Source organism: Sceloporus occidentalis, unplaced genomic scaffold, assembly GCF_023333645.1.
Source record: "Sceloporus occidentalis isolate IW3139 unplaced genomic scaffold, rSceOcc1.0.p SCAF_2, whole genome shotgun sequence".
Taxonomy (NCBI): domain Eukaryota; kingdom Metazoa; phylum Chordata; class Lepidosauria; order Squamata; family Phrynosomatidae; genus Sceloporus; species Sceloporus occidentalis.
Window position 1 is genome coordinate 55,074,875 of NW_028316982.1, and position 24,873 is coordinate 55,099,747.

A 24,873-nucleotide genomic window follows, 5' to 3' on the forward strand; every position below is an offset into this window, starting at 1 on the left:
AATAGATTTCAACCAAAGAATTGCAACAACTAGTCAAATACTCAAACATAAGGGTATATCTTGCATTTAGTCATCTTCTGTTAATGTGCATATAATTACATGGCAATGAAAACAACATTTATTTCTGTATTAAGTGAAAGCTATAGTTACACAGCCATTTTGGAATGCAGAAAAATAGTTGAGAATTTGATTGTGTAGAAAGAACCCCTGATTACTTCACAGGACTTCAGTTTAACTGTCCAGATGTGAAAGACTTCCCAACATGTGAAACACTTCCCATGCCTGATCAAGTGAAAAAGATGGCAGGCTAAAGCAATTAGACCATACTTTACTGAGCAAATTTGAAAGGAAAGGCTAAAGGGCAAATAGGAGCAAATTTTTCTGAGCAGTGGAGTAGGATCTCATAGCTTGTTCTTCAGACAGTGCTGGAGGGCATCATCCAGGGCATGAAGGACTCTGTCAACATTGAATTTAGTAGAGTTGTAACCCATCAGTCCTATTCGAAGAACCTGATGATGAGAAAAGGTAAAAACAATATATTATTAATCGTTTTGCAAACTCCTGGAAAGCCTGGGACTGCCCTTCTGTAATCCATATCTGTAAATGGTAATGGCTGTGTTTGTTTAAACTTGGCCTGAATTAAGACCACAAAGTGATTCATCCCTCTTTGGACTTAATTGCTTCATAGGATAGGAAAGGGTTTGTGTATTTTGAATATTAATATTTTAGACAGAAAATATCACATCAGGGAGAAAGCTATATTCTAAGCCTGCTGATTTTTTTTATGAATGGGTATGTGTGCATATGTGAATTTTTAGCTCTCATCCTATAATCAAGTTTTATATAATTTTCTGTGCTATATAATTTGGAATTAATAGCCACATCAGGAGTAATGTAAGATATATTAAAAGGATTCTGCTGGTATGTTGAGAACCAAATAGCAAACGTGTTTTATTATTTCTTATCACGAGACTGTATCTACCTTGCCAGCTGAAGCACCCAGGCCTCCTGAAACCTCAATCCCATGATGTTTCATAATATATTCTGTTATTTCTTTCCAGTTGTATCCTTCAGGTACAAGAACAGTGTTGACTGTTGGAAGCCTTGCATCCTGCAAAATAGAAAGGAATGGGTTGGAAACTCTCTTGTGCTTTCTGGATTTGATTTTCAGTGCATTTACAGTCCCTGCCTTCCTGTTTTTCTTTGTGTGGAAGCCTGTGAATGTGTAGCTGTAGAGCCTATTGACGAATAGTCTGGTTCATCAACTTGATTCTGTTTGAGGGTAGACTTACACTGGAAAATCAAAAGTTTATTTCAAATATCCAATACCCACATTTTTGTCCTACTAATGGTTGTGGTTGAACAAGTGTAAAAAGAACATAAATTTATCAGTGCTATAAGTGGCATGAGTGTTCATAAAACAAAAAGGTATTCACATAATCTTCATCTTTAGTTAGACTGATGTTATGAATCAAGTGCTTCGATGATTACTTCTTCTCTATCTTACAGAAATTACCATCATTTCTTTTCCCTCCCATTCTCATATCTTCACTTTAAAGAGCTCTTATAAGAGGTAAAGGTAAAGGTTTCTCCTTGACATAAACATCTAGTCGTAACCGACTGCAGAGGACGGTGCTCATCTCCATTACTAAGCTGAAGAGCCAGCGTTGTCTGAGGATGACTCTGGTGGTCATGTGACCGGCATGACTGCACAAAATGCTGTTACCTTCCCACTGAATTAGTACTTATTTATCTATCTGCACTTGCATGCTTTCAAACTGCTAGGTTGGTCAGAAGCTGCAACTAGTGACAGGAGCTCAGCTCATCAGACGGCACTTGGTGCTATAAGAAATAGCACACATATAAATTATATCTCTTGCTCATTGTATTGGTTATTAGTATGACCCACATTCTGCTCTTGTTATTGTAGTTTCAATCTTACTGGTTCTTTTACAAAGAGTTTGAGGCCTAATTTCTGTAGCCCTGAACACAGATACAGGCTGTTCTCCTGGTGAACTTTCCATGAGTTTTCTAGTCCCTATGAGAGAGAGAGAGAGAGAGAGATTTTTGATATTATACATTGCTAGTATGCAGTAGTTAAATAGTACGTAAGCATTTTCATCTTTTGAAGTGCCAAGTTTGTGAATGAGATAGAAATATGTTTTATCATCTGCCTGGCATTAGTTTTGTGTCCAGATCACAAACAGTAAAACAAGCAGAGCATCTTTGCTACTCATCTCAAACCAACTAACTTAGAAAGGTAATTAAGGGATCAATCTCTAGGTTTTTTATTCTCTTTCCAATTAAAGATGATACTGTTTTGTACTTTCAAGAATGAGCACTATACAGCTGGCCCTCCATATCCACGCATTCAACTATCCAAGGCGTGAGAATATTAAAAAAAAAATCCCAAAAGCAAACCTTGATTTTGCCATTTTATATAAGGCACACCATTTTATGATACCATTATATTTAATAGGACTTGAGCATTCACAGATTTTGGTATCCACAGAGGGTCCTGGAATCAAATCCCAGCGGATACCAAGGGCCCAGTTTGCCTATCTGTACAACAAACTGTTGCAAAATTTCCTTTTCCAATGAAATGAAAAAAATAACACTGATTCAGAATCTACCATTTGTTTCATTTACCACACTCTGTCCACCCAATCTTCACCTTATGATTTTCACTCACTTGTAGCAACTGACCTTTTCTGCAAGAATTGCCAAGGCTTCTCGCAAACAAAAAAATGTGTTGATAGGAGCTGTATGATGATATCTGTAAAAGTGCATGTAGCACGTAAGACAGATGCATTATAATCACATTATAATCTATAATATAGGTTGTAATATTTAATATGATACAATTATGGACATGGCTTCTGTTCCTTTGTGGAAGAGGGAATCAGATAATGCAACTGGGAAATATTGTACTATTTTGTAATTTAAAGCTAAAAACCCATATTGAATGAAATATATGTGCTTGCATTTGCATGTCAGATTTTCCAAGGTGTAAACATGTGATATGCAATTGCATAAGTTTGTATGTTTGATTCAAAGCAACCTTGGAGAACGGAAAGAATGGCAGGGATTGATAAACTCCTCCCTTTCCTGTCATATGTCTATTCAGAATCACTCCTGTGATAGAAAGATGTGTGATAAAGAAACCAGCCACACTGCAGAAGTGAAGCAGTTTGACACCAACTGTTATGGCTCCATCCTGTGGAACCTTGGGATTTATGGTTTTGTGAGGTATTCAGCCTGGTCTGTCTCGAGAGGTCTTGTGCCCCATCAAACTGAATTCCACATGATGGAGCCATGACAGTTATAGTGGTGTGAAACTGCTTTATTTCTGCAATGTGAATACACTTATAGTATCATAGCTTCTATTTTGAATCTTAGGCCTGTTACAGACAGCCAAAATAAAGCTGCTTCGAATCACAGTGGAGATAATGGTGTTTCAATGATGCATGCGTCCTAAGAGTCCAGAAGTCGCACCAAAGCCACGCTCCAGCCCTAAGGACTGGAGCGTGGCTTTTGGACTCTTAGGACGCATGCATCATTGAAACACCATGCCTCCACTGTGACTCGAAGCAGCTTTATTTTGGCTGTCTGTAACAGGCTTTAGTTTGGAGAAAAGTAGTGCAGTTGTACAGGTGATTAATAGAGCTCAGTCCATTTTTGAGAAACCAAAAGTTACTTTCCAGAATAGAAATAAGAAAAATGGTATCATAAATTCTTACTTTCTTGGGTTGTCATCACTGCCCCAATATTTGGTCAACTCCTCCATGTCCAGATAGAAGGAGACTGGCTTTGTCTTCCTGGTATAAATCTTCTTCCTGACAAAATGAAAGGCAAAGATTGAGCACTTCAGGAAATGAATCCAACAAATTGCAGATTTCGGCATCCTCTGCCCAAAGTACAGTATATATTGTAAACTTCACATTCAATAGAAGTAAAGAGCAATTGTTCATTTGGAGTGGTATGACACTGGTTTGGGGTCCAAGTCCTATAAGGGTTGGATCTGAATGGGAATAGTGCTAAGAATGTGAGGAAGTAATTGTGCCGTTGATAAAAAACAAAACAAAAAAGATCTTGATAATATGCTGTTACTATGCATTCTCACCAATGGTGGAACCAAAGGCTGGCTGAATATTTTCCTGGATGGTTCATGACTGTGTGTGTTTAATTTGAACATTTTAAGTCTAAAGCAATATGGTTCTTCTGTGTTCTTTCTGTTTCCTTTTATTTTGCACAATATACATTGCTGAGTGAGAGTGATCCAACAGACTAAAGTGAGAAAATACAAGTCTGCCTGCCAGTATTAAAAAGTATGATAGCAATGACAATAAATAGATTAGATATAGACTTGCACTTGGCAATTTCCTCTGTGTTTTCAAAGTCAATGCCAAATGCCATCACTTAGGCTGTTTTTTTTTTTAAGTAAGTAAGAATGTGCTCAGGTGTGTTCAAAGTACAGGCCTAGTGTCTGATGCAGCCTCCCAGACTATATTTTTATTTTATTTTATTTTGTGTATTTCCCCCCAGTCCCTTCAGATTCCTGGAGTGCTCTTTTTCTCATCAAAAGACATGATTTTTCCCCCAGGCAGCTCCCAGGAATGGTAATTTGCCTTTATAGTAGGTTGCAGTCTCCGATTCCCTTGTTTCACATTTAATAACAAAACAAAACTGTTTTTTAAAACCAGAAATGACTTTCTCCAGGGATTTTGGCCCTGTCCTGTTCTCCACAACATGTGGTGGTACCTCGCGTCCTATTGAAAATGACATGCATCATAGATAGGCAAACTTATTCTTACCTGGCTCTTTCACTGAACGAAATGGGGCAAGCGCCAGGTGGTGCACTTAAAACCTTCTGGGAACCCGAGTAGAGAATGTCAATTCCTGTGTTTTAAATAAGAGCAAAATGTTAAGAGTTATGTCGTTTTGACAGATAAGAAAATCTTTATCATAGAGGAATAATGTGGACCTAGTTTTCCTTCTCTGTTTAGTACTGCACTATGACTCTCTTAATAAACTCCTTTCCTGACATGTCATTTTGTAAAGTAGGTGGCTGTTTTAGAAGTCACTGTGAAATAAGATTTTGGAGAAATTAAGATTTCATGGAGGGGGGGGTTATAATGCTAGATTTGTGGGACATATCCCATTAGACATTTAAACTGATTTAACTATTTCTTTTTAGAGGGAATGCTGGAAAGTTCAGAAAATTTCTTACACATTAAAAAAAATATCCCAGGATGATGATGATGATGATGATGATGATGATGATGATGATGATGATGAAAAACGATGATGAAAAACAACATTTATACTAGCATAAAAGTAACATATACAGAGCAGAGGTAGAGGCAATGGGGCTACATTGGTCCCACAAAAGACCTTGGAAGGCTGTACCTATACACACATACAGACAAACACACATGAAAAAATAATTTTTGCCCTCAAATGACCCCAAACACAGTCTGGGAGCATGAGTAACATTTTTGTAATTTTGAAGCCTCCTGGACTATTTCAGGCTCAGGAGATACCTTTTTTTAAACAACAACAGAAAGTGACCTGTCTTGTTTGCTTCTTGTTTCTTGTTTGGTGAGACGTGGTGAAAATGCTCCCCTTGGGCATATTTGAAGGCTTTCTTAAAAGTCGCCACTGAGAGCCATAGAAGCAGTTCTGGCGTCTATGTTCAGGGGCCATATTGTCCACCCTTGCTATAAAACAGTGATTCCCAAACTTTGTCCAGATGTTTTGGACTTCAGCTCCCAGAATCCCTGACTTTTGGCCAAGTAGGCTGAAGCTGCTAGGAGTTGAAGTCTCAAACTACTGGAGGACTAAAATTTGGGAATCACTAGTATAGAATATAGGGAAATCATGACCTGAAAACATCTGTATTCATTATGTGAAAATACATGGGTGACACAGAAACAAAGTATCTGCTGCAGCTATTTTTAATGTTAATTTCCCCTAACATTGCAGTTGGAACACTGAGTGCATGAACCATGCTAAAGATCATTCCACAGCAAGTCCCCATTTATCCTCCAGCATAAATCTTTGCTAGGAATGGTTAGTCAGTCAATTCTGGGTAATAACCTCAATGCTAATACCCATTCCTAACTTTCACTTTTATGTAAAGCCTCAAAATGGAAAAAAATATGACAAATCTTTATGTTATAATAATAATAGATCACCTTGCTGGTCCATGAGAATTGGAGCTCCACCTAAAGATGCTACAGCATCCACCAGTAGTAAGCAATTATACCTAAAACAAGGGGGAATTCAAAGACATAGCCGTGTCAGACTGGGAAATCAGCATTCAAAGGGATCTTGTAGCACCTTTGAGACTAAGGCCCTGTGCAGACTGGCCTTAAAGGCCAGCCTGGGGGTGGAGTCAGAGCGTAGTGTCCACATGATACGTCCCCTGACTCCACCCCAGGGTGACGTAATGCCATGTGCCACTCCATACAACACAGCCTCAAAGGAGTGTCTTAAAGCTGTGGCACTGCTATCGCACCCTTTGCAGGGTGCAAAAAGGAGCTTTTTGCACCCTGCAAAAGCCAGATTGGGGCTGTGGCGTGCGGTTGCCACGGCCCCAATCTGGCTGTAAAAGGGGCTGCTGGAGGCTGCCCCTTCAGGGCTGTCTGCACTGAAAGAAATAAGTTGGTAGCATGAAGTTTTGTAGACTTGAGCCCACTTTGTCACACATGCATCTGAGGAAGTCAACTCAAGTCTACGAAAGCTCATGCTACTGAAGTATTTCAGTTAGTCTCAATGGATCCCTTTACATGGTAAAACAAGGGAGGTAAGGGATAGTGACTTAAAATGCAGTCCCTAGGTATTCTTGCTTGAGACTGAGCACATTAGACACATGCATGATGTGTAAAACATTCAAGATAGGATTAAATGACATCTTATGTGGGAATTTCTTGACACTATCCTCTGATATCATTTTTAATCATAGCAGTCCATATATGTTTCACATCTGAATTATGGAAGTCTGATTAACTCATTTTGGGGTGCAGTATTCAAAATAACACTTCCCAGATTTTTTTAAATGTATGGTTCCAGAACTACCTCCCCTCCCACACACACAGTTCGATTAACCAGCCTTCTGTATTTCACACAGCAAGAACTTAATTTCAGAAACTGTAGATATTAGCAGGAAGACATTTGCAGACAGAACTGCTATCATCCCCAAACAGCAATTCCATATTCACAATTCTCCACTCTGAAATTCAGTGGGCTTGGCTATGATTTGTCCATACGTTAATACATTTCGATCTACCATCCTTCATGGTCTAATCGCCCAGTTCCCCTTTGACATGTTCAGTTTCCCCCTCTAGATCTATTCTGTGAGAAACCTTAGGAAATCTCATCTCACACCCATTTGTCCTATACCAAGCAATTGAAATTCTTTGCCAGGAACAAACAAGCAAACAAACAAACAAGCTTCATTTATATACCGCTTCATACTGCCTAAGCAGTGTCTAAGTGGTTTACAATTGTAAGCTAATTTGCCCCCAACAGTCTGGGTACTCATTTTAGCGACCTTGGAAGGATGCAAGCCTGAGTCGAGCTTGAGCCCTTTTGCTGGTCTTGAACTCGCAACCCTATGGTTTTGAGTGAGGGCTGCAGTACAGGCATTTAACCACTGCCCAACCAAGGCACCAGGGCACTACACTTGTCATCATCCCCTGTAACAACAATGCACCCAAGTCAGACAACTGTAAAATAGTACCTCCTATATTACTACACATAACTAATTACATACAACTCATGACAGATTCAATCAGTTTCTGACAGTATGGAGAAATGCACACCTAGTGTCCATATTATTCTTCCCTTAATGTGAACAAATCAACCTGGAGATGGATATTTGGAGCTGGAGAAGCAGGTGAAGGCAGAAATGTATATATATAAATTTATAGATATGAAAAATAATTGGAAGTTTAAAATTGCTCAGCAACCTCTCTCTGTCTGACTACCTTCATTTCTTTCTTGTAGCCTATATGACTGCTTTATGTTTCACAGCCATCATCCAAAAAGAAACATGGTGTAACATGTAGTTTCAGCTTTAGCAGGATAAAATTCTTGCAGATGCTTTTACTGGAGAAAATTCTGTATATACTGATTTCCCCCCCATCTTTCACTTTGCTTTTACAGGCTTTATTTGTCAGTGAGACTAATGAGTCTCTACTCCAGTCATATTTTGCAGAGCCATTGGCCTGAAACACCTGTTCATGAACCAGCATTAGCAAAATTCATCCTTCATTGACTGTGGGTTCCATTTAAGTGTGGCATCGCACATTCTTCTGGTAAATGCTTAACTCATTGTTCTTTGGTAACCATGCTAGAGTTGTCTGTGATGCTTCATTGAGTACTTCCTGGCATACAGTGCCCAGTTTCCCTGCTTCTCCAGAAAATCTACCAGTAATATTTTTGCCAAACCAATCCCTACAGGACACCTGTCAGCCTTATCTATTATCATGATATTTGGCCTCTCCCCATGACCCCACTGACCTGTGACAGAGATCGCCAAGGCCATCCAGTGGTTGAAGTACTCCAGTGGATGATTCTCCATGTGTGATAAAGAATAAAACGGGAGTATGTTGCAGCAAACCCTATGATAGGAGTAGGGGAGAAAGAATCATATGTGTGTATGTGAGAGAAATGTACAAAATAACAAAATTAAAAAGGAATTAAAATCAAACTAATAAAAATGCTGAGACCAGGGACGTAGCCAGGGGGGGGGGTTCTTGGGGTTCGGACCCCCCTTCCATTAGAAAAATGAATGGTGTGTGCTGCTGCGCCGCCGCACCCAAGCCCCATTATAATGGTGGCACTTAGTCTGGACCCCCCCTTCCTAAAATCCTAGCTACGTCCCTGCTGAGACCACACACTGAGTTCTAGTCATCAATACAAGGCAAAAAATGAGGGAATCCACTCTGCAAACTGTACTTTAAGCATGCTTTGCCCACTCAACTCACCTTCTCTACTTCTTCCAAAGTAAAATACTCTCCAGGGGATTTTGTCAGCTGATATACTTCACCTCCTATAAGGCAATTAATGACAAATTATGTTTCTTGGACATCAGTAGGAATTATAGCTCAAGGGAAGAAATTACTCTTAAAGTTGCAGGAATGCAATGCAGTTATTTGAGGGAGGAGACATACAGTAGCTCAGTGGTAGAGTGCATGCTTTGCAGGTAGAAACCCCCAAATTCTTTAGGTGAAGGTAGGAAATAAGATCCAGTGCCAATAAGTCATTGTGTTGATAGTACTTATCTGGGACAAATGGCCTAAAGGTCTGCTTCAGTATTAGGAAGCTTTCTGTGATCCTAAGTATCAAATCCTTTTATGTGCAGGAGCATAGGTTTTGCAGCAATCGCTGAACTGTGCATGGACCTTCTGCCCCTGGCCTTATTTGTTTTTCGTTTCCTGTGAGTTGAAATGAGAGGTACAGTCAGGGATGGGCAACTCGATTGGTTTTTTACCCTTGTACTTAGCTCGGAAGACTATGGCAGCCAGGTTGGTCACCGGAAAATCTAGGAGTGACCACATAACACCCATCTTAAAGTCACTCCACTGGCTGCCTGTTGGCTTCCAGGCACAGTACAAGGAGTTGGTTATCACCTTGAAAGCCCTACATGGCTTGAGTCCAACCTATCTAAGGGATCGCCTACTTGCGTATAATCCACCCCACACTCTCAGGTCCTCTGGGAGGAACTTATTGCAGTCGATAAAGACCAGACTAAATGCAACCTCCCAGAGGACATTTTCCGCAACTGCCACCAGACTGTAGAATGGCCTGCCGAAAGAGATCTGTCAAATTACATGCCTAGACAGCTTTAAAAAAGCTGTTAAGACAGACCTCTTCTGGCAGGCCTTCTCTGAATAGAATGACTCAACTACGAATAAATTCCCTCCTTCTTATGTAGTATGCCACCACTTTACCCGTTGGATTATTGGACTGTTGATAATATTCTATTTTAACAGATTAATTTTAATTGCATTGTGTTTAATTCTTTTTAAGGTGGGGTTAGATATTGCATTGTATATGTATTATGTGCTGTATATTGATGTTGTTTTAACATGTAAGTCGCTTTGATTACCCTGCAGCAGAAAAGCGGGATACAAATAAAAGTTTTATTTTATTTATTATTTTCACAATCCTCTCTTCCTGGGACTCTCTGGGGGATGCAGAGACTGCAAAAAATTGAATGGGGGGGGGGGGGGGACAAAGCCAAAAATGGTCAGAGGACCAGCTTTGGTTTTGAAAAATGGTATTGTTTGTGGTAAACAGCGCAAGGGGACTCTGCAACCCACTGAGAAAGTGAATTGCCATTCCTGGAGAGACTGTTCACCCTCTTGTAGGAGTATTGCCATCTGCAAGTTTCTTGCATTTTTATCTTCAGCTGGAGGTAAGCCATTAAATTGGTATTCAAAGGTTGAGAAGCTGTTGCATGAAAATGAATTGTACAGTGCTGACCAGGAAAATGTTGCTTGGAATGGAGTTGTGCTTTGTAGTCTGAGGACAGTGTACAGAGGCATACTCCTGAGTAGATCTGAATAAAATTAAGATTTGAATAATATTGTATGTTGGTTGAGAAAAGGGCAACTCTAGTAAGAATTAGACTCACTGCATATATGGGGAATGTAAGTCCTTGCCTAGTCTGGAGGTGATACTAGAGAACCCCTGGAGCAATCAGGTTGATACTGCTTAATGTCACAGGGCAGAAGTGATCCAAGAGGTTTTAAAACTAAATTGCTGAGCAGGTTGGAGATGATAGCTCAAACATTAGTCCAAAGGTAAGCTCTAAATACAGGGATGTGAATTCTAGAGGAGGATCTTAGGAAGAGAAATAGATCCACAGAAAAAATGACAGTAAATTAATAGGTGAGCACAAACAAAGTTTCAGATGTCTACACAAACACACAGAGTTTGGAAAACAAACAAGAAGTCCTAGTGGAGGAAGGTAAATATGATTTTATAGGCATAATGGAGACCTGGTGGGATGACTCCCATGATTGGAATATTACAACTGAAGCATATAACCTATTCAAAAAGAATAGCTGTGGCAGAAAATGAGAGGAAGTAGTGTTATGTGTCAAAGACAAATGTAGTTGTACAGAAATCCATGAGAATAATCAAGGTGGACCAGCTGAGAGCATTCGGGTAAAAAATAAATGGAGAAATAAATAAAAGCAACAATGTGGCAAGAATTTACTACAGGCAATCAAACCAAGAAGAGATTTTGGATTATGCTTTTGAAAGATACAAGAATTAGTTGTTTTGGATGCAGTGGGGTTTCAATTCGCCTTATATCTGCTGGGAGACTAAGAGCTTTACTGCATGAGGAAACAAAATGGAAGCCGAGCCATTGAGTAGTGGGTTTCTGTGCCCTTACCACATGATGTTGTAGCACTTCAGTTCGCTTCCCATGGGAGGCGATTCTAAACGCACAACTTTTTTCTAGCTTCAACAAATTCCTGATGTGCCTTGCTAATAATTTGTTTCAAAAGGTATAGAAAGGAACAAGGAAAATGGCAATCTTGGATTTGATCCTAACCAAAAGGAATGAGGTGTTGACTGGAATCAAGCTAGTTGGTACTTTAGAGGGAATGGACCACGTAATGCCAGAATTTGCAATTGTGGGATGAGGCAAAAAATAATATAGTCAAACATGGACCTTGGATTTTTAGCAAGCTTATTTTAAGAAGGGAATTACTGGGAAGAATACTATGGCTAGAAATGCTAAAGAAAAATGACACCCAGAAAGGGTGGGAGTTTTTGAAGAATGAGTTGCAAACAGCACAGTCACAAACAATCACATGAAGAGAGGGAAATGAGAAACATCTGAAAACCAATGTGGCTTCACTGCAAACTCAAGGAAAAGAAAAAGGAGCATGTGTATTGAATGGAAGGAAAGGCAATCACCAAGGAAGAATATAGCTCAAGCCTGCAGGAATAGTAAAGAAAGCTAAAGCTCTTGAACTGAGACTGGCCATGCAAGCAAAAGGTAACAAAAATGGCCTTTTCAGATCCATTTGATGTGGGGGGGGTGTTCAATAAGAATGGCAAAATGCTAACCAATCAGCGTGGAAAGGCAGACCTACTCAATATCTGTTTTACCTCTATTCTGACAACCCCCCCTCCCATAGCTCTGTATTTCCATGCTGAGACCTTGGCAAGGATCTGGATTGGAAATCCAGACTGATAGGAAATTTGGCAGGAATCACTTAGTTGACCGCAGTGAGTTCTAATCTGCAGGGCCAGATGAACAGCAAGGTACTGAAGGAATTGGTTGCCAATTTTTTTGTCAAACTTTTATCTTTTTTTAAAAAAAAATCAGGCCACTACTTCTGTAGATGTGGGAATGCGGTGGATGCCATTTATCTAGATTTCAGCAAGGTTCCCCCATAATATTTTTTATTAGCAAATTGATTAAATGTAGAATAGATGGGAACACTGTCAGATCCATTCATAATTGGTTGGGAAATCATACTCAGAGTTGTTGTCAACAGCTGTGCTTCAAATTGGAAGAACTCAATTGGAGTGTCTCAGGGTTGTGTCCTATGTTAACATGGGATATACAGTGAAAGAAATAAAACATGTATGTGAGAGTCAGGGTGACTCAGCAGAAGCAATTAGAAGCCACACAGGTGTAAAAGGTAATGGAATTAGCAAGTCCTAAATGCCAAGGACAGAAATGTAAAGTGGATAATTGAACACACCTGAGAATTGTTAAGTGGTCAAGGCTGAGATGATGAAATCATTAATTGTGGGTTGAACCAAGAGAGCCAATGAGAGTGGATGTACACGCCCACTGGGTGGAAACTGACAAGAGTGGGTGGTATTATCCAATGACTATAATAATGGCTATGAATCCCAATGTATTTTGTGGGTAGTAGTGGATAGTAGTGAGGAGTTGTATTGGATAGTTTTGGAGCTGTATATAGTAGAATAAAGTAGATCTTTTATATAAGACTACTGAGTTGTCTGGTGTCTTGGGTGAAGATACAAGAGCCAGCTGGATCCTGAAGAAGTGGGAAGACTTCTGTGGAAGCAAGAGTGAGAAGGCTTGGAGAGTTTGTCAGGGTCTTCAGCCTACTCTCTGTAACTCTGCTGCTTTAGAGCAAAGCTTTAACCACTGGCCAAAACTGGTCAGCGCCGGTGTGTAACAAGGTGGTGAGTTCGAGCCAGAGGTGAAGAGCTACAACTCCCATCATCCCTGACAAGGGTTATGGGCCCAGGTACTGCAGCACCCAGCATCCACAGAAGCTGAAAGTTCCAGAGAGTGGAAGACAGTTTCGTGGAAGACAGATCAGAGCAAGCTGTTTGCGCTGCACTGATAAGCTCCGTGAGTAACTCCTCCTGTGTTTTGATTAAGCCCAAAAGGGGTCAGCTGTGCATACTCAGAAGGACTGTGTCAATTGAGTCACTACACAAATTAAGATGGAGATTTTGAAGTTTAGTAAACTGAACAGAAGCAACTACTCCACCTGGAAGATCTATGCCCAGTCTCTACTTGTAAAAGAAAGTTTGTGGGCCACAGTTGAAGCCGGGCTGCCAGCAGACGCAAATGAAGCCACGAAAGAAAAAGATAACAAAGCCAAAGCTTGTCTTTTTCTAATGCTGGAAGAAGACTTGATTAATGACGTAAGGGATAAACAGACCGCGAAAGATGTGTGGGAAACACTTCAAAGACTACACACTCCTTCGACTGCCTTTGCAAAAATGCTATGGTCTAAGAGAATTTATAGGCAGAAGATGGCAAAAGGGCAGTGTGTGATAGAGCATTTTAAAACAATGCAAGACTTGTTTGTGCAGGCTGAGCTAAGAGGAGTAGAAATAAGTAGAGAACAGCAGTGTTATATTTTGATTGAATCATTAGACCCTACTTGGGGCAACATCACCAATGCTTTGCAAAACTTACCGGCAGAAGAACTGACGAGAGACTTAGTTGTGGCCAGGATTCTGGAAGAAAACCAGAGGAGGTTGTCTGAGAGGAATGACGCTCCAACTTCTAAGACTGTGCCAAGTGAGCAAGCCAAGCCTGATGTGCGTGGGCTGGACCAGGCAGCTTCTTCAAGGAAGCAAAGAAAATGTTTCTACTGTAAGAAGATTGGACATCTGCAGAGGCACTGCAAGCAGTTGGCTGCTGATAGAAGCAAGCAAGAGAGCAACCACGGCACGGCCAGAAGCAGAAGCAGTCCAAGCCGCCATTTTTGAAGGACAATAGAAATAATAATAAGGTGTTTGCAACCATGATTAAGGAAAAACAAAATGCAAACTCTAAGTGGCTTGTAGATTCAGGAGCTTCGTCCTCCATGTGTAATAATATTAACTTGATAAGTGATAAGAAGCCAGCCAATGTAAATGCTGTAGTTTTGGCTGATGGGAATGAGCTTAGTACTGCAAATCAAATGGGAACAGTTTACATTCCAGGGCTAAAAGAAAACTTTAATGATGTTTTGCATGTAAAGGAATTAGAAAACAATTTGTTATCAGTGAGCAGATTAACAGACAGAGACTACATAGTCACATTTGAAAAGAATCTGTGTAAAATAACCTTGAATGGAGAACTGCGTGGCATAGGTTTGAAAAAGGATAAGTTTTATTTCTTGGAAGAAAATGTTGATAATTACAAGGTAGAGAATGCTAATAGTATTGATAATGTTCCATTGCACAAAGACTGCATACATGAGCTCCACAGAAAATTTGGCCATGCTAGTTTCAAGTGTTTAAAGAATTTAATAAGCATGTGTCCAGATTTAAAAGTAGCAGAATGCAAAAATCATTTAGACTGTACTGTTTGTAATCAAGTGAAGGTCAGAGCTTTTTCAGTTGCTAAGAAATCCAAAAGAATTGCTCAAAGACCATTTCAGTTTGTCCATGCTGATGTAGCCCAAGCTAATTGTTTGTCATTAGGAGGAAGCAAATATTTCCTAGTAACTGTGGATAGATATTCAAGATATGCTTTTGTAAGAATATTGAAAAATAAGTCTGATGCTGGGCAAAGTTTGAAAGCATGGGTAAGGATGATTGAAAGACAATTTGATAGCAGAGTTGGAACAATTGTTACAGATAGAGGTGGCGAATTTTTAAACAACCAGCTATATAATTGGTTCCAGAAGGTGGGGATAAGACATGAAACCACTAACCCTGCTTGTCCAAGTGAGGATGGTTTAGCAGAAAGGAAAATCCAGGACATAAAAAGGATATCTGCTTGCTTGATGGCAGATGCGGGGGTTGGAAACAGCTTCTGGGGTGAAGCAACTCTGACTGCCATACACATAAGCAACAGGTTGTTTCATTCAGAGATTGAGGACATTCCCTACAGGGTCTTGTATGGGAGAGTGCCAAATTTTAAATATTTAAGAGTTTTTGGACAATATGCACATGTGTACATACCTGCTTGTTTTAGGAGGAAAGGAGAACCCAAGAGTAAAAGACTTATGTTTTTAGGATACTCAGGGAATAGCTACAAGTTTCTTTTGGGAGGAAGAGAAGTGCAGTACTCCAGGTCTGCAAATTTTGAAAGACATGCTGGCTGGGACAAACTGCATGCCAACAAGGAAGTGTTCTTGAGGTTAGGAAGCTCAAGTGAGCGGGAAGCACAGACTGAACCAACTTCAGGAAACGGAGGGGTTTCAGTCAAGCCAGAAGCCTCTACTAGCAGTAGTGGTAGTACCTCTGATGGGGAGACACAAACAAGACCAGTGACCACTAGAATGACAGAAGACAAAAGGTTTAGCCGAAAGACAACAACTTCTAGTGCAGACAGTGATGAAGAGAGAGGCAGAACGGCAGAATTCATACCCAGGCGTAGTCACAGAGTTAGAAAGTCACCAGATAGATTTGTTGTGACGCAGGCAAGAGCTTGTACAGTGGTAGAAGAGCCTGAGAGTTTTGAAGAGTTAGAAACTTTTTCTAGGGAAGAACAAGAAAGATGGTGTGAAGCAATGGATAGTGAATTTAGTTGCTTGGTGAACAAAAATGTTTTTGAAATTGTTGATAGACCCAGAGATAAGAAAGTGATTGGTTGTAAATGGGTGTATAAGAGAAAGGAAATGCCTGATGGAAGCATTAAGTACAAAGCAAGATTGGTAGCTAAGGGTTTTGCACAACAACAGTATGAGAATTTTGATAAGACTTATTCTCCAACAGCAAAGCCAGAAAGTTTGAGAATGGTGTTAGCTGTAGCAGCAAGAAGGAATCTAGTTGTTGAACATTTTGATTTTGAAACAGCTTATTTAAATGCAAATTTAGATGAAGAAATTTTTATGGAACAGCCACAAGGTTTTGAGGAGAATGGAAGTCAGAAAGTTTATAGATTGAAGAAGGCATTGTATGGTTTAAAACAGAGTGCCAGAGCTTGGAATTTGTGCATTAATGACGAGTTAGTTAAGTTAGGATACAAAAGAAGCGTGGCAGATGCTTGTGTGTATACAAAAGGAGACATAGTGTTGGTGATTTATGTGGATGACTTGTGCGTGGCAGCAAAATCAAAACAGCAAATTGAGTCAGTGAAGAGAGAATTGTCTGAAAAGTTTGTTTTAAAAGATCTAGGTTTGTTGAAATCTTATTTAGGCATTAATGTTGAATGGACACAAGAAGGACATTGTTTGTTAAGCCAGAGAAAGAAGATAGAAAACTTGATTGAAAAGTGTGGACTACAGAATGCTAAGATAGTTAGAGCTCCAATGACAACCGGTTTCGTTTCTGAGCCAACAACTAGAGATTTTGAGGACAAGACTTTTTTCAGGAGCATCATAGGATCTTTACAATTCATTTCTTGCCACACTAGACCAGACATTTCGTATGCCATTAACGTTTTATCCAGAAGACTTTGTGATCCTAAAGTTGAGGATTGGACAGCTGTAAAACACTTGTTAAGATATTTGAAAGGGACTATAGACAAAAAGTTAATCATCAGAAGCAGTAATGCAGATTTAGATTGCTATGTAGACAGTTCATTTGCTTCAGAATTAGGAGACAAGAAGTCAGTTACAGGAATGATAATCAAGTATAGTGAAAGTCCAATAGTATGGAGAAGCAGAAAACAAACAAACGTAGCGTTGAGCACATCTGAAGCAGAATTTGCAGCTTTGAACGAAATTGTGAACGAGGTACAATGGCTTGAACAATTGTTAAATGACTTGAACGAAAATTTCAGAGTACCGGTAGAAATTCAAGAAGATTAGCAATCATGCATAGCGATGGCTGAAACAGAAAGTTTAAAGAACAGAACCAAATATGTGGGTGTAAGATACCAAAATGTAAGAGACATGGTTCAAAAAGGAGAAATAGAGTTGAGGTACATAGAAACACAAAATAACATAGCAGATTTGTTTACTAAAGCACTGACAGTGGAAAAACATGAAAGGTTGACACAAATGGTGGGAATGACATTGTAAGCCACATACAATATTTTATTTCGGAGGGGATTGTTAAGGAAAAAGCAACATGGGATATACAGTGATTGAAATAAAACTTGTATGTGAGAGTCAGGGTGACTCAGCAGAAGCAATTAGAAGCCACACAGGTGTAAAAGGTAATGGAATTAGCAAGTCCTAAATGCCAAGGACAGAAATGTAAAGTGGATAATTGAACACACCTGAGAATTGTTAAGTGGTCAAGGCTGAGATGATGAAATCATTAATTGTGGGTTGAACCAAGAGAGCCAATGAGAGTGGATGTACACGCCCACTGGGTGGAAACAGACAACAGTGGGTGGTATCTTGCAATGACTATAATAATGGCTATGAATCCCAATGTATTTTGTGGGTAGTAGTAGTGGGGAGTTGTGTTGGATAGTTTTGGAGCTGTATATAGTAGAATAAAGTAGATCTTTTATATAAGACTACTGAGTTGTCTGGTGTCTTGGGTGAAGATACAAGAGCCAGCTGGATCCTGAAGAAGTGGGAAGACTTCTGTGGAAGCAAGAGTGAGAAGGCTTGGAGAGTTTGTCAGGGTCTTCAGCCTACTCTCTGTAACTCTGCTGCTTTAGAGCAAAGCTTTAACCACTGGCCAAAACTGGTCAGCGCCGGTGCGTAACAAGGTGGTGAGTTCGAGCCAGAGGTGAAGAGCTACAACTCCCATCATCCCTGACATCCTATTGGGGGCTATTACTCCTCAAGATTTTTATCAGTGACCTAGATGGAAGGAATCCTAATAAAGTTTTCAGATGACCCAAAACTGGCAAAGGTGACAGACACATTGGAAGATAGGAACAGGATTCAAACAGATCTTGATAAAGACAAATGCGTAGAAATTAATAAAATGAAATGCAATAGAGACAAGTGTAAAATTTTACTTCTAGGTCACAAAAACCAAATGCACAGATATAGGATGCGGGAAATAAATGTCTCAGCAGTACTATATTACTTAGGGTTCCCGGGGCTAGGCTTGTCTCCACTACTAGGAAGACATTCTCCATTGCCGCCCCGGCCCTCTGGAATACGCTGCCCATAGAGCTCTGCTCGGCCACCTCCCTGGCCCAATTTAGAAGGGATCTAAAGACCTTCCTTTTCTGTATTGCATTCCCCGACTAAAGTCCAATGGGCCTCCTTCCTCTTCACCGGCAAGGGATTGGCTAATTTGGGGCTTTTCTGTTTTTTATTGAATTTGTGATATTGTATTGGTTTGCATTGATGTATTTATTATTGTTTTTAACCTGCTGTTAACCGCCCTGATCTATTGGAAGGGCGGTATATAAATAAAAATTTTTATTATTATTTATTATTAAAAGAATCTTGGGATTATTGTTGATTGTTAATTGAACATGAGCCAGCAGTCTGATGCTGCAGCAAAAAAGAAAGAAATAAAGAGAGAGGGAGAGATGAATGCCATTTCAGCCTGCATTAATAGAAGCAAAGTTTCCAAGTCAAGGAAAGCAATAGTCCCATTATATTAGGCTTCATCTGGAGTATGATGTTCAGCTCTAGGTACCTCATTTTAGAAGGATATAGACAAGTTGGAGTTGGGCAACAAGGATGATAGGAGGTAAGGGGAACAAAATGTATTTGGAAAGGTGGAAGGAGCTGGGTTTGCTCTACTTGGTGAAGAGAAGACTGAAAGATGACATGATTTCACTCTTTAAATATCTCATAGGCTATCATACAGAGGAGGGAACAGGCCTGCTTTCTATTGGCCCAGAGGGTCAGAACTGATCTAATGGACTGAAGTTACAGGAGAGTAGATTTCAACTGAACATCAGAAAGAACTGTAAGAGTGGCTTGACAATGGAATCAATCAACTAGAAAGGTGGTGCATTCTCCTTCTCTGGGTGTCTTCAAAAAGAGACTGAACAGCTACCTGATGGGGATTCTTTAGGTGGAGATCCTACACTGAGTAAGGTTGTGTTTGGACTAGACGCACCATGATGCACTTTCCAACGCTATGATTCTAGGGCTCTATGACTAAGAAAAGATTCCACCTAAACATTAGAAAGACAATAGCAGTCCAACAACATCTGAAGGGCCACACGTTCCTCTTCTTTCCTTTAAGTGTAAGGGGTAGGAAGGGATCCATGTTCCCATTAGGGTAATGGAAACATAGCAGATCACAGCATCTATGTTTGAAATGCACCGGCTCTTCTGTTTTAAATGAGTCACGTATTAACTCAAGTACATAGTAGCAACCTTTCAAAGTCCAGTCAAATTCCATGAGAAACTTCAGTGTACTGTATATAGGTAAACACTGATCAGGAATTACGCATTTAATTATTAAAACTGATGTCAGACTGAAATAAACATAGAATAGATCTGAAACAGTATCAAAGAAAAAGAACCATCTGTCTTGTACAGAATCAGGCCATTGCTCTAAATAGACTGATATTTACTCATCTAAGTAACAGAAGCTCTCCATGGTTTCAAATACAGACCTTGCCCAGCCTTAACTAGTGGCACTAAAAAACTGGGACCTTTTGCATGGAAAGTATGTGCTGTAGCACTAACCTACATTAGGAGCAGAAGCAGTCATGATAATTTCAAAGGAATAATGATGGTAGGATCTAGAAATCAAAACTGCAAGTGTTGGGACCCTTTAAAAACTAACACATTTGTTATATATAGCCCACTTTGTGAGAGGAATTAAGTGCTTCACTTTGTTGTTATATACAAATGAAATAAGCTGTATTGTGCAATTACAACTACTGCTTTTCAAAAAGAAAGCAGACCTCAATATAGACCCTAGCATGGGAGGTAGGAGGGCTTTATTTGTTTATTTATTTAATGACTTTATATCCCACCTTTCTTCCAGAACAGGATTGAAGGTGGCTTTTCCAAGCTCATCTAGATCATAGAATTATAGAACTGGAAGGAACCTCAAAGCTGATCTGGTCTAACCCCTGCCATTCATGAAACTAAAATGCTCCCCAAAAATAGCCATCATGGAATCATAGAGTTGAAAGATACCTCAAGGGCCATCAAGTCCAACTCGCTGCCATGCAGGAACTCACAATCAAACCACCCCTGACAAATGGTCATCTAACCTCTGTTTAAAAATCTCCAAGGAAGGAGACTCCACCACTCTCCGAGGGAGTGTGTCCCACTGTCTAACAGATTTTACTGTCAGGAAGTTCTTCCTAATGTTGAGGTGAAATCTCTTTTCTTGTAGCTTCCATTCATTGTTCCATGTTCCATTCTTGGAGCAGCAGAAAACAAGCTTATTCCATCTTCAATATGACACCCCTTCAAATATTTAAACAGGGCTATTATATCACCTCTTAACCTTCTCTTGTCCAGGCTAAAGATACCCAGCTCACTAAGCCTCTGCTCATAGGCCATGGTTTCCAGACCCTTCACCATTTTGGTTGCCTTCCTCTGGACACACTCCAGCTTGTCAACATCTTTTTTGAATTGTGGTGCCCAAAAATGGTCACAGTGTTTCAGGAGGGGCTGACCAAAGCAGAATAGAGTGGCACTACTACTTCCTTTGATCTGGACACTATACTTCTATTGATGCAGCCTCTACATGAGTATCTTACCCTCCAAATCAGTTTATTTCACCACAGCTCTTACTGTCTGAAAGTTCTTCCTAATATTTAAGTGGAATCTTTTTCCTCTTGTCATCTTCTGTCATTTTCACTGGAAGAAACACTTCCACTTACAATAATGGAAGCTCTTCTTCCAGTCCAAACAGTCCAACAATTTTTGGAGGGCTGCCCTTTGCTCACAAATCCTCTGGACAATTCTTCTGTTCAGTCTGTTGCCCACATATGTGTTGGAGTACAAGTCTCATCTCTCCCATGTAGCATGGCCATTCTGGGAGTTGTGGTCCAACATATCTAGATGAAACTTGGTTGGGTAAGGCTAGTGTATATTCCATTTTATGTCACAATAACTTCTTTAGTCCTAAAAATGCTGAAAGACCCTTCATTGTCTTATACGATATGATAGTAGGCTCAGAATTTAATTAATAAGCCAGGCCATTCAAACTATTATGTCATCTGCTTTAACAATACACAGCTTAAATGGAGAAATGCTGCAGGGGAATAGCCCATTTCTTATAACTTCCTCTCTTGTATGTGTGATAAAACATGTATGTTGACAGCATAACCCCAAACCTAGCTAGTAAGTATATCTCATTGAGTACAATGGGACTTACTTCTAGGTGAGTGGATATAAAATTACAGCCTAAGTCATCACTGTTGCAGCACTATAAATGGTTGCCCAGTTTAGATTGTAATAGAAAGGCATTATTTTGAAGGAAAGGTAATGAGCCTCCATAGTTTCTAAGAGAGATGAGCAAACTGTGACATGTTGGCCCCATGCTCCTTTTGGGGCCCCAAAGTGCAGCCCCCAGGAACTCCCAAAATAAAAAAAAATCAATTTGCACTCCAAATTTTACCCACAAAAACAGATCACTTGGGCCTCCACAAGCCCCCCAAAAAACTTTGAAAACAACAGAATAATTGTCTTAAAATGCACTAATTTTGAAAACAGCAATGATGTGATGTCACTTCCAGTCACATCAGGTGTGTCAGTTGCTTTGGGTTTCTACAATTGCCCAACCTGGTTTAATCCAAGCACTCTGGAAACTGACTAAAGTATAAATAAATAGCAAAAAAATCCAAAACACATACCAAGCCTCTTGGCAACATCTGTTGCTCGTTCACCCCAGTATCCATTCACAGCTATCAACACTTTGTCTCCCTTCTCCACCATGTTCAGGAAGGCTGCTTCCATGGCACAATGGCCTGTGCCACTGACAGCCAGTGTGAGGGGGTTCTGCGTCTGGAATGCATACTGAATTCCCAGCTTGATCTCATCCATAATCTGAGGACAATAGAGAAGACAATCAGTGTTTAAAATAGCTTCCCCAGAGTTGGCAATGTTTATGTATATTTACATCTGTGAAGGCTCATTTAGTGGTACCCATTAAAAGTTGTATATAAGCTTGTGTGGAAGGATAAAAAGAAGTGGTTGAACCTAGCCGAAAACACTCTTCTGAAATTATGCTACTGTTTAATAGTGACCCAGCTTGATGTAAGGGTCTGTGTATGAGGTTATGTATTGTCTTATAGTGCAGAATAGGTTGGTTGCTCTTATATTACTTAAAGCAGCCACCATATTCTCCTATTCAGAGATTGAATGCCGAGGTTATCTGATGTGGCATATTTCATTAAGAATTCATAGGGCCTTAATCTTAATGTCTCTCAGTGCTTCAAGATCAGGTTTTTATTATGTATTTATCTTGTCTCTTTAAGAGAGTTGCACAAAGAACCCAGCTATCTTTTTCTTCAACCTGTGATCACAACTGTTTTCTCCTTTTCTTCTTTTTCTTGGTGACAAAATCATGGTTGTTAAGGAGGAAATCACTAAGAGCTCTAAGTTTAAAAGAGTTAGCTTTTCAAAGATGCACAAAATGCCTAGTGGATCAAGACCAAGATAATTTTGGTGCGATAGATTCATATCCCCATTTCAGAGGATCAAATAGTCCCTTCAGTTCAAGAGCAAGAACTAATCCCACCCAAGGAGAAGAAATTCCAGTTTGAATTCCTTGACTTACTTCTGATTTAACCAATAGAGTAGATAAAGAATGGTGGAATCTGTATTTCTCAGTCAATAGTTTTAGTCAGAAAATCCCCTTTTTAAGAGAACAAAAAAAGCTAATGAACAGATGAAGGAAAAATTAAGCAGTGTGTCAGAGTGATGCCCCAAGACTGGGTAACAACAAGATGAAGGATGATATGGACTTTGGTTACAAGTCTCATGAGGAGTTGGGATTGTAACCCTTACCTGGATCATTTCTTTGTGGATATGCCCTATTAGCTGTCGACCACCTGCAGACAAGATCCGCGGAGGAGAATTGGAAGGTCCGGGACCCAGTAAAAGCCTCTCTGGCACAAACAGTGGCTGTAGCAGAGGTGCAGGGGGACCCACAAGAAGCTTTTGGGAAGACATGGAGCGGCAACACTGGGCTGAAAGCAGAGGCAGCCAAACGCGAGTCCAAGCTGCTGTCTGTTGCACTAGGAAAACACTGCTCATCCCTGACCTTAAATAGAGGGATTGTTGGGGTCAGGAAAAAGCAAACAGATCTTAGATACAATAAATGCTGGAGCGCCTCCCTCTTCTTCTGAAAAAATCTTCCAGTGACTCAAAGCCTATTTTGTTCTGTTACTCGCCCTCAGGTTTCTGCTCATAGGATTTAGCAGTGGTAGCAGCATACAACTTCTCCTCCGTTTTCTCCTGGAAAGCTTTGTTTTCTAAAGCTTTTGGCCTTCCTTGCCTGAGAATTCTGCACCTGTCAGAGCAGAAAAGTTACATGTCAAACATACAAAGTTCAGGTGTCATTTTGCCCATGTTCTTTGGACAATTTTGAGAGGATCCCCATGTTTCTGTTACCTCTATAAAAGTTGCTTCCCTCAAATGTTGCTTCAAAAGAGGGTCAGAACTATTGGACTGTTCTGCTAGAGATTGCTTATATCATAAAGCACTGAACCTAAAATAAAATGTGGATTTTGCCCTTAAACTGTAGCTGTTCAGCACTGGTCTGTTAAAGTATCCTCTGTTAATAGTTTGCCAGGAGCAGCAATTTTAAATTTTGCCTTACTAAAAGAATTAACAAGTAGGCATGCCTGTTTGCTTTCCCCTGCTTTGGCAGGACAAGCCCAAGTCATTTTTCTGCTTGAGATGGATCATCAAATTGACTCTCTTAACACTAATATAAATCATGTTACTTTGATGTCTGTCGCAGAAAAAAGCTATCAACTACCTTATCTCCCTTTATTTGTGGCAATAAAAGCAAAACAATAACTGCATAAACCATTTGTTGCTCTTTCAATGTCGTCCTAAATCAACTGTCTGATATAGTTTCTTTCTAATGCAAGAGCTGGTCCCAGCTGTCTGCTCATTGTTACTCCAGAGCAGGGATGGGCAACTGTGGTCTTCCAGATGTTTCTGCACTCCATCTTCCACAATCCTGTGTCTTTGGCTGTGTTGGCTTTAGCTGACGAAAACTGCAGACCAAAATAGTGTGGAGTGCTACAATTGTCCATCCCTGCTTGAGAACCTGAAAAGAACCAATTCTGTTCCAAAGAAAAAGTTTCTTCTGTATATGTTCCTTTCAGTGCTGTTTTCATTCTTATATAGGTGTCAACAGGTTTTTTAAATGCTCTCTGTTCTTTTCCAACAGTTACATTTTAGGGCCAAAACATACATGACCTTAACTGTGTAATTGTACTGCCTTTGAATATGTTCTTCCTCTCCCCTGAACATTTCCAGTGTGAGAGGACCTAGTCTGGCTGAGAAACCTAATGTGTGAAGGACAGGAGGCATCAACCCTTTGTTCTCTGTTTTGGTCTTGATCTAAGGTGTGTGTGCATGTGTGCCTGCTGAAATGTGCACGGCAAAAAGAAAA

General features: G+C 40.0%; 1 protein-coding gene across 1 annotated transcript; it reads right to left on the bottom strand.

Annotated features, from left to right (window-relative positions):
• Nucleotides 1-401: 401 nt before the first annotated feature.
• On the bottom strand, nt 402-23,501 carry LOC149318337 (alanine--glyoxylate aminotransferase-like). Its single transcript, XM_089507786.1, has 11 exons — nt 23,253-23,501; nt 22,097-22,289; nt 8,994-9,058; nt 8,527-8,627; nt 6,198-6,268; nt 4,815-4,899; nt 3,741-3,836; nt 2,707-2,776; nt 1,943-2,038; nt 983-1,111; nt 402-509 (listed from the first exon to the last, which is right to left on the bottom strand). Exons 1-11 carry the CDS (start codon nt 23,499-23,501, stop codon nt 402-404), a joined length of 1,263 nt encoding a protein of 420 aa, XP_089363912.1.
• Nucleotides 23,502-24,873: the final 1,372 nt, after the last annotated feature.